The sequence below is a fragment of the Rhinoraja longicauda genome, chromosome 7, assembly GCF_053455715.1.
Source record: "Rhinoraja longicauda isolate Sanriku21f chromosome 7, sRhiLon1.1, whole genome shotgun sequence".
In the NCBI taxonomy this organism is placed as follows: Eukaryota; Metazoa; Chordata; class Chondrichthyes; order Rajiformes; family Arhynchobatidae; genus Rhinoraja; species Rhinoraja longicauda.
The window spans coordinates 13,507,131-13,518,022 of record NC_135959.1 but is presented as its reverse complement, the minus strand read 5'-3'; the positions used below and the strand labels follow the sequence as shown (position 1 = coordinate 13,518,022).

General features: G+C 38.6%; 1 protein-coding gene across 2 annotated transcripts in view; it reads right to left on the bottom strand.

Annotated features, from left to right (window-relative positions):
• Positions 1 to 2,290: 2,290 nt before the first annotated feature.
• The window catches only part of ube3a (ubiquitin protein ligase E3A), a 55,553-nt gene continuing 46,951 nt past the window's right edge, over positions 2,291 to 10,892 (bottom strand). For both annotated transcript variants that reach the window (XM_078402118.1, XM_078402119.1), the window contains exons 8-11: positions 9,908 to 10,063; positions 9,736 to 9,809; positions 5,187 to 5,330; positions 2,291 to 4,496 (exon numbers count right to left, since the gene is read on the bottom strand). In XM_078402118.1, coding sequence (XP_078258244.1) covers positions 4,376 to 4,496; positions 5,187 to 5,330; positions 9,736 to 9,809; positions 9,908 to 10,063 — 495 coding nt within the window. In that variant the 3' untranslated portion in view covers positions 2,291 to 4,375. The remainder of the gene's footprint in view (positions 4,497 to 5,186; positions 5,331 to 9,735; positions 9,810 to 9,907; positions 10,064 to 10,892) is intronic.

Sequence of the window (10,892 nt, the reverse complement as noted above, 5' to 3'; positions counted from 1 at the left end):
CGTTCAAAGTCTGCAGAGGCTGGATACTAACTGTTCATGGGAAGAAGCTGTTCTTGAACCTGAAGGTAACTGTTCTCAGCAAGAAGAGAGGATGTCCAGCGTGGTGTGCTACTCTGATATTAGCTGCCTTTGTGAGGTACTTTTCCTTCTAGATCTATTCGATGGTGTGGAGGTCCGTATCCATGATGGACTGAGTGATGTCTACCACTTTCTGCAGCCTCCTCCATTATTGAGCATTCAAGTTACTGAACCAGGCCACAATGCAACTGGTGATTATGCTCTCCATCACACACCTGCAAAAGTTCAATAGAGTATTTGGCAACTTACTGAATTTCCACAAACTACTGAGGAAGTATGGGCATTGGTGAGGTTGCACTGTGATTGAATCAATGTATTAGGCCCAGGGCAGATCAGAGATATATATGCCCAAGAACTTGAAGCTGTTGACAATAGACAATAGGTGCAGGAGTAGGCCATTTGAGCCAGCACCACCATTCAATGTGATCATGGCTGATCATTCTCAATCAGTAATTGACTGTTGACTGTACTGTCATCCCACCAATGAAGGTGGCACATGGTCTTTCAGCATTCCCTTCCTGGTCAACAATCTTCTTGTTATTGTTGAGAACAAGAGGGGATGATTCAACTCCCTCTTGTTCTTTGACCCATTAGAACCAATTATTTGTGCAACAGAGGTATTGTGGGCAAATTTTAATATGGTGTCACGGTGGCGCAGCGGTAGAGTTGCTGCCTTACAGCGAATGCAGCGCCGGAGACTCAGGTTCGATCCTGACTACGGGCGCCGTCTGTACGTTCTCCCCGTGACCTGCGTCGGTTTCCTCCCACACTCCAAAGACGTACAGGTATGTAGGTTAATTGGCTGGGCAAATGTAAAAATTGTCCCTAGGGTGTGTAGGCTGGTGTTAATGTGCGGGGATCGCTGGGCGGCGCGGACCCGGTGGGCCGAAGGGCCTGTTTCCACGCTGTATCTCTAAATCTAAAGAACTGTGTTTAACTTCAGTCACAAGTATAGAGTAGGGCACGGGTAATGAGCACAGAACTGGTCAACAAGTTGTTGTTGCAGCAAATCTATATTGAGGTCGGCTGATGTGGAAGTGGAGGATCTATTTGCAGAGTGAGGCCAAGAGACCCAGTTCCTGGAGTTTGATGATGGATTTGGAAAGAACGATGGTGCTGTGGTCAATGAACAACTGCCTGGAGTGTGTTCCTGTTATCAATTCATTCAGTGCAGCGTGAAGAGCCAGCGAGTTCACATCTATTCCTAATGTGTTGTGGCCGTAGGCAAATTGAAGTAGTTTCAGGTCATTACTGATGCAGTTAATTTGATTCATAACCAACCTCTTGAAGCACTTCATCACAATGCAGTAGTCATGGCTTACAGCACTTGCAGCACCGGAGAACCAGGTTCGATCCAGACTATGGGTGCTGTCTGTATGGAGTTTGTATGTTCTCCCCGTGACCTGTGTGGGTTTTCTCCGAGATCTTCGGTTTCCTCCCACACTCCAAAGACGTACAGGTAAATAGGTTTGGTAAAATTGTAAATCGTCCCTAGTCTGTAGGAAAGTGTTAATGTGCAGGGACTTGCAGATCATGGACGCGGTGAGCCAAAAGGCCTGTTTCTGTGCTGTATCTCTAAACTAACTAAAAAACTAAACTAAACTTGCTCTTCCTGGGCATCAATATTATAGTTATCCTTTCAAAGCAGGCGGAGACCCAAGACTATAGTAGTGAGAGGTTAAAGATATCTGCAGAAAATCCCACCAATTGGTCTGTACAGATTTTGAGAATGGAGTTAGGTACACATCAGGTAGGATGTTGTTGGGCTGGTTTGGACTTTATTCTTTGGAACAGAGACCAAGGGATGACCTTAGAGGTGCACAAAATAATGAAGTGCATGGATAAGATGGATGCACAGTCCTTTTCCCAGGGAACAGAATGAAAATTAGATGGCCTAGCTTTAAGGTGAGAGGGGAAAAATTTAATAGGGACATGAGGGTGCACCTTCTTTACAAAGGGTGGTGCATAAATGGAACAAGCTGCTAGCAGAGGTGGTTGAGGCAGGTATAATAACATCGAAAAGACATTTGGACAGGTACCAGGGTAAGAAAGATTTTGAGCTACATGGGTCAAACAAGGAATAAATTGGACTATCATTAGCTAGACATGTTGGTCAGCATGGATGAATTGGGCCAGAAGGCCTATTTCAGTGCTGTATTAATTTCACGGCTCAAAATAATCATCTGAAAATTATGCCAAACTGTAACCCATATTTAATACACGCAGCAGCACTGAACCTTGAAGTAAGTCAGTGAATAAACAGTTCCATTTTTAATTTTCTCATAGATACCCGTGTGCAAAGCAGTCATGAAAAAAACTTTCACATAACTGAATTAACATACTAAACTAAATAATTTGGAAGGAAAATTAACAGACGGCCACTTACATGTTTTTTAATACTTTGGTACCCAACTAAATTACATATGTAAAGCAATAAACAAAATATAGTTCATTAAAATAATAGGGACTGCAAGCCTGCCATTTAAGATTCATCTCCTCCCACTATCATATCTGATTTATCCAATTTATGCAATTATTTTGATGTGCCATTTGCACAGCCACTCATTACCAAGTCAGGTGTCAAGAGTTGGGAACCAAACAGACCATGAGTTTAAGCAGCTAAAAATTCAGAAGTCCCAAACAGAATGCTTCTGCAGTCATTAGTTTGTTAGTTATTTAAATGGGGATAAAATATCACATTCTACAAACATTTATTGTGGGTGAATAAGGCATCATTCACCCCGATTTTAGGTGGCCTCTTTGACAAAATCCTTTAATTCCAGGAAATTTCTTCATGGCCGTTGTTCTTCATTTAATATTACACTACAATATTTGGTAAAGAGCATTTTAAAGCAAATTGAAACATTAACCTGCCCAAATCAATAGATAACTGGACAAATTATGGAAGATGTATACAAAAACAATATGATCCATGCCTTTCAGGACTATCATTTTAAAATTCAAACTGGACAATATTAACTTAAATTAAAACTACAGGGTAGTGATGCTTAAAAATGGATTAAGTCAAGCAATACACAAATTCATGTTTTACCTAGAGTTGCAAAAAAATATTGTGAACACCATTTAAGGATTACCTATCACAGCAGTAAACAAAAGAAATTGTTGTATTGTTTTATTTAGTATCATTCATGTTAACATCTTTTGTTCATTTGTCAGAGTAAAAAGTTGAGCAATAGTGCTGATCTTTTTTCCTTATCACCATCCACAATCTGAATATCATGTTACTTCATAAGTAATTAGCCTTTGCTCCATTAGAAATGAAAGGCCTATAGGATTAAACACAAATGTTGTTCTTGCTGAATAAATTGATTAGGTACAGCAAATGAGGAAAAAAAAGTAACGTTTTTTTTAAAAGCATAGTAAATTTTGGATTTGTTGCGAGTCAAAAGAGGAAGCTTTGACTCAGATATCTTGCAAGGGCACTTTTGCATACATTCCCACCTAATTTTTCCCCAATAAAGCCAGTAACTTCTGCATATCATGTGAGAGTATTACCGAAAATCTCAAACAATGGATTTAAAATGACAGTAAATCCCAAGGACCAGCATTCCATATTCTGCAAGAGTTGAAAAGTTAAAAAGAAAATGTATTTCCAGACTTGCAAGAATGAACAGTGAAGATTTTAAAGATTTTTTTCCCTAAAATCTTCCAAGGATTTTTGTGCTGTAACTAAAGCAGGATCTTATGAATGCAATTAACATTCCAGGTTTTTTTTTTCCATCTTTATTAGATGTAAAGTTAAAACTCTCTCTGGGACTGGAACAGCAGTGCTTGCACAAAACCACTCAAAATCTTAAGCTCAAAAGCAACAATGAGGTTATGGGAAGCGGAGAAGTGCACCCAAAACAGAGTGCCGCAAAAGAAACAAAAGCACATTTAAAAAAAAAAAATCACATTGATAATCCAAGGAACGTTATTTGGGAGAATTTGTTTTCCTGTCATAAATTTATAAAGCTCAATTTAGTAATGGAACAAGCATATGGTTGAGTCACACCCACCCCCGATAAACATCAAAATAAATACAGAAAAAGTTTACTATACATACAAGCAAATTATATGGAAGTCATGCCAGCAAAATAAAAGTTGTAGAAGTAGCTGAAACCTGCTGTTCCATCCCAGTGTCTCTTGTGACAACTGCTGTCCTAGCCTAGCGCCCCCAGGAGAGGAGGTAGAGTCGTGGGTGACTATTGTTGCTATTGTGTGACCTTTAAAAAAAACACAGGGACACTGACACCCATTATATTACTTTTTATCACACGCTTTACATTCATATCTTTTACAGCATGCCAAACCCTTTGGCATAGGTAATGGCCTTTAGTAGTCTCTCACTGAGCTTTTCCTTGTTGTAATACTCAGGGAGTAGGAGGACATTAAAACATGTGTGAGATGTCGGTAACCTGGAAGGGAAAATTGAGACATTAATTTTAGTATTAAAGAAAACAATTTTCATAATAAAGAATCATATAGTCGTACCTTTTTAATTTTTTTGCAGTTAATTTGAGGATGAAGAGGAATAAACATTTGAGGTAGTGACCAGCATTCTCGATCTACTACCTGGTTTTTGCATTTATTCAGCACCAATATAAAGAACTTTCAAAATATTAATGAGAGGCAAAAACTCCCTATGGAGACCATATGTTGTTATACAACTGGGTCAGGTAGATATTACTTTAAAATTCCATGTTAGCTACAGATGAGAATGATCAACCTGCTTTAATAATTAAGTGCAAACTTGCTGTGGGACTCAAGATTTACAAGTAGAAAAACATTTTCATTGCAGTGACAGAAATCAGCAAGGCATTTGACAAGGTCCCGCATGGTAGGCTGCTCTGGAAGGTTACATCGCATAGGATCCAACGAGAGACGAGTCAACTGGATAGAATATTGGTCTCATGAAAGGAAGCAACGGGTGATGATCGAAAGGTGTTTTACAGGCTGGAGGCCTGTGATTATTGGTGTGCCTCAGGGTTCAGTGCTGGGCTCATTGGTGTTTGTCATCCACATCAATGGATTTGGATGAGATCATATAAGGTACGATTAGTAAGTTTGCAAATGACACTCATGACGGCTTTATAGCAGACCATTACCTCTCAGAATCTGGTCCGTTCTTAGCTATGATCATCTTAAGTTTTCCAAGGCCACCAACCGGTGCTCGATCTGTGCCTGTTGTAAACTGCAGAAAGAGTCGTTTTTGCTCATCCGAAAATGCCTGGACTATATCCCAGAAATCCCTGAAAATTAATTAAAATTCACTGATTAGAACACCTAAGTTCACTGCTTGGTAACACACAATGCTTCATTTCATACAGAAAGTAATTTATTTAATGCCTTTTAAACAGATTCACCACATGTACGGTGCCTGCCATAATGTTTGGGACAAAGACCCATCATTTATTTATTTGCTCCACAATTTGCTTGTACTCCACAATTTGACATTTGTAATAGAAAAAAAAGTCACATGTGGTTAAAATGCACATTGTCAGATTTTAATTTAAGGGTATTTTTACATATTTTGGTTTCACCATGTAGAAATTGCAGCAGGGTTTATACATAGTCCCCCCATTTCAGGGCACCATAATGTTTGGGGCACAGCAATGTCATATAAATGAAAGTAGTTATGTTTAGTATTTTGTTGCATATCCTTTGCATGCAATGACTGCTTGAAGTCTGCGATTCATGGACATCACCAGTTGCTGGGTGAACTCTCTGGTGATGCTCTGCCAGGCTGTATTGCAGCCATTTTTAGCTTGTGCTTATTTTGGGGGCTAGTCCTCTTCAGCATATAAAAGGCATGCCCAATTGGGTTCAGATCGGGTGATTGACTTGGCCACTCAAGAATTGACCATTTTATAGCTTCGAAAAACTCCTTTGTTGCTTTAGCAGTATGTTTGGGATCATTGTCTTGCTGTAGAATGAACCACCAGCCAATGAGTTTTGAGGCATTTGTTCAAATTTGAGCAGATAGGATGTGTCTATACACTTCAGAATTCATTATGCTACTACCATCAGCAGTTGTATCATCAATGAAGATAAGTGAGCCAGTACCTTCAGCAGCCATACATTCCCAGGCCACAACACCCGCACCACTGTGTTTCACAGATGAGGTGGTATGCTTTGGATCTTGGGCAGTTCCTTCTCTCCTCCACACATTGCTCTTGCCATCATTCTGATATAAGTTAATCTTCATCTCATCTGTCCACAGGACCTTTTTTCCAGAACTGTGGGTGCTCTTTTAAGTACCTCTTGGCAAATTGTAACTGGGCCATCCTATTTTTGCGGCTAACCAGTGGTTTGCATCTTGCAGTGTAGCCTCTGTATTTCTGTTCATGAAGTCTTCTGCGGACAGTGGTCATTGACAAATCCACACCTGACTCCTGAAGAGTGTTTCTGATCTGTCGGACAGGTGTTTGGGGATTTTTCTTTATTATAGAGAGAATTCTTCTGTCATCAGCTGTGGAGGTCTTCCTTGGCCTGCCAGTCCCTTTGTGATTAGCAAGCTCACCAGTGCTCACTTTCTACTGCATGATGTTCCAAACATTTGATTTTGGTAAGCCTTAGCTTTGACTGATGTCTCTAACAGTTTTACTCTTGTTTCTCAGTCTCTTAATGGCTTCTTTGAGTCATTGGCACAACTTTGGGCCTCATGCTGATAAACACCAATAACAGTTTCCAAAGGTGATGGAAAGACTGGAGGAAAGACTAGGTGCTGAGAGCTCTCTTATACCTGCATTAAGGCGGCATTTAAACACACCTGAGCAATTACAAACACCTGTGAAGTCCTAAAATGGGGGAACTATGTATAAACACAGCTGTAATTTCTATGCGGTAAAACCAAAATGTATAAAATACCCTTTAATATAATCTGACAATGTGCACTTTAAGCACGTGATTTTTTTCTATTACAAATCTCAAATTGTGGAGTATAAAGGCAAATAAATAAATGGTGGGTCTTTGTCCCAAACATTATGGAGGGCACTGTACAAGACCTTTATACGTCATATTAGTGTAACTACTTGACAACAACCCCCTCCCCAGGTATTACATGCAAGTTAGCCATATTAAAGTGACAAATTTATGTTTAGACTTCTTCACACAGTAAATATAAAGATATTATGAATTGCAACACTTGACTCGACCAACTCCACTTGGAAATTTAAAAAAACCACCTGGAAGTTGGAGACGGCAATTGTGGGTCTTCAAAACTAAAATTACATTGCTCTCATTTGGTGAACAACCATTTGGTAAGAAATGCTCAAAAAGAGGGACTAGTTATAAAACACATGCTGCCTTTCTTGCTGTTAAAATAGACACTCCTAAATAGTAGACTCTCCTATAGAAGACTCTCCTTAGACTCGAGTCTTCTACTCTAAACCATTGTAACGTGGAAACTAGTTTTCCATTTACATATCGTGAGCACAGAGCAAGATATGTGGTGCAGGTGCTTCTATTGATCTGAACAAATGTATATTTTTGACACGTTACCCAATTAGCTTCACTTGCCTCGCATGCCTAGGATTTTTTGACCCCTTCCAGTATTAACCAATTCTCATTTGAAAGCATAAGAATAGCATCTACTCTGAGTGAATTCCAAATTCCAACTATTTATTGTGTAAAGTTCTCCCTTCCATTGTTTCTGGTTCTTTGTCAAATCCTATCAAATGTATAATTTAGTGAAGAATCCAATTAAAATTTCTCCACAAGTGCTTCCTTAATATTATAGTAAATCCATAGGGAGGGGGAAACATTTTTTTTAATTGCACAACAGTTCTTCTGTTCAAGACTTCTACAAAGCCTTCTCTGCCCGCACCTCCAGACTAAGAAACAGCTTTATCCCGAGAGCTATAGCTGCTCCGAATTGGTCCTGCTGAGAGCCCGCCATGATCTGTCTCTGCCCCCAGGGTCATCTTGCACAACTGACCCCTGCATGAACCTTTTTTGCACTTTACCTTGTTCCCCCTTTTTTTTCTTCCCCCCCCTTTTTAGTTTTCATTTTCGCCATGAATTATTTATATATTTGATAGCATCGATATGGAAGTGACATTCTCAATCGTTGTACTTGTACAATAACAATAAAAGATATTGTATTGTATTATTCAGATGAGACCTTTAATGCTTAATTTCTAAATACACAAAATCCTAATCAATTACCTCAGCAACATGAGATGTAGATAAAAAGGCACAATAAAATTTCAAACCAACTGCCACATCATAATAGAATCAGTGATCAGTTATTCTTTTCAAACAGAAAACAAAATAAGTTTTTTGCTAAAAATAATGTAGAACAGTTTTCCAAGTGTGAATTCCAAAGCCCTAGAGCATATCAAAATCACATTTACTCTAGTTTGTTAATGTCATACATAGATTAAAATACTGTTATAACAACCTTTTCTTTGAGGACATGATTCTAAAAATCATACTAGTTTAAATTAATACTCTTCAATTATACTGGGGATATGGGCTTCATTGTAAAGGTCAATACTTATTCTCCATTCCCAATTGCCCTTGATGATACTACCCACACCGTGACAGCTCACTCAAAATTGCCACTGGATAGGAAGGTACAGGATTGTGATCAGGATTGCAATACTTGCAATGAAGATGGCTTCGCAAATAATCTTGGAGATGGTGGAGCTTCCATGACATTGGTGTCCTCGACTGCCTGGACAGTAGAAGTTGTACATTTGTGAGTTGCTGCCAAAGAAACCTTTCCATTGCTGCTACACCTCTTGCAGGTAGCAGACAATGATGCCACTGCGTGCCAATGAAAAATGTGAAGATTTAAGTTGGTAGATAGTGTCAAACACCCTGGCTTCTTTGTGCTGAATAATTGAGTTGACTATTCGGAACATATTTGAGCAGACAAGCAGATAGCATTCAAATCACACCATGACTTTGAATCTTGTAGATGGTGAATAAATATGGGGAAACACTTACCACTGAGCATCCAGGCTTGAAAGTGCTCTTGAAGTAACACTTTTTCATCAATATGACTCTTGGGACATTTATATTGAGGCTTCAGTGTTTGTTCTTTAGCATAATTTATACAGATTCCTCTTTGCCAGAAAAGGTATTTGATTAACAGTTTATCAGCCCATATCTGAACATGCCCTACATCCTCCTGCACCCTGGCATGACTGCTTAACTACTAAGGGATGGGCAAGTGGAATAATCAGTAAATACCTCACTTCTAATGCTATGAAGGAAAAATCACGAAGTAAGAAGAGACGGATAGGATTTTGTCATGTATTAATGAAATCAATGCAAAACTGTGGAAAACATTGCACTTGCTGTAATCTCACTTCGCATAAAAGTGATTGAAGCTGGTGAAAGTTAATGTTTATAGAACCATGATATTATTCCATGGCTATTTGGTGAACAATGGGACAAAATACTCAATCTTAACCAATGCAGCTAAACAAAGGATAAGCCAAAATTGAATTGAAAGAGACATATTTTACAAATGCTAGGCTATATGGCAGCACACATGCTAAAATCAATGTCAATAGAACCTAGGATATGAAGAAAATTGGGAGAACCAAAATTAAACGTATAGCTCAATGCTAAAATAAATCACCTACAATGTTGATTTTAGACATTAGTGCCAACTTAGAAATTGAAGTAAACTTAATACCATACCTTACAATACGAGAATTCTTGGAATATCCACCATCATATTCTGTGGTATCTTCTAGTGCTTGAAAATCTAGGTTCTAAATTTGAGAGATCTTTCTTTATCAACTTTAATAATATAAAAGTTCATGGTCTTCAATTATAAAGTTTAGTACATAGGTTTTTAATACTAATTTACCGGACTTCCACAGACTAGTAGCTCAATCTCTTCTGCTCGGAATAAATACTTGAGTGGTGACTCATTGGTTACCATATGGAAACCTCTTCGAAACGCTTTAAACTGCTTTTCTACTGATTTGTTGAGAATGTGCTCTGTATAAAGATCAACAAATTCCTGTTTGGAACAAAATAACATCACATTAGAGCTGAGTACCATATCAGCAGTGGGAAATACTATCAATGTATCTAATCTAATTTAATATGACACAAAAAAATTGACAATTATTAATTCATGGTTCATTCTTCCATACTATAAATGTCTGCACTGACAAGCTCTACCCGTTCAAGAATTTCTTCGCATTCTCCCACAATTTTTCCTCCTATTCACGAGTTCCTCTGCATAACTTTCATAATATTAATTTGCCAAATGTATTTCCAACTACCAATACTTCTCCGGTGCAATACACTTTTGTCACAGTGTTCTTACATTTAGGGTGAATGTTGTTCTGCAGTAGAACCACAAAACTGGGCTGGACCGCTGGATCTTGAGCAGAAGAAATTTATTTGGATCTTGAGACATGGATCGTCTCAATAGGCGATACTCAACGGAAAGCTCTTAATTTGTACTATTGCAAGTCCATGGCAAAAAGCAAAAAAATAATTTTATTGATATTTTGTGACAGCTCAAAATGGAGGGGAAAAAAAAATCACATCCTTCAAACGTCCATTTCTTCTTCTCTAGCTCTTTGCCCCTCTCCATTGCTACTTGTCTTGCATTGGTCTTTTATTTTCTATGCCCCATTTCCCCCCCCCCACCTCATCCTAAAAGTTAAATGTCCTATACTCACGGGTGAACTTGAGCTCAAGGACCTCAGTTTGACCACAGCTCCCTCAATTTATTCAGATTGGTTTTTATTTATTTTTAAAGAGATAAACAAAAAGATGAAAGCCATTTTGCATTCGCTCAGAGGCAAGAAACAGGAAAGACTACACAGTCCTACAGC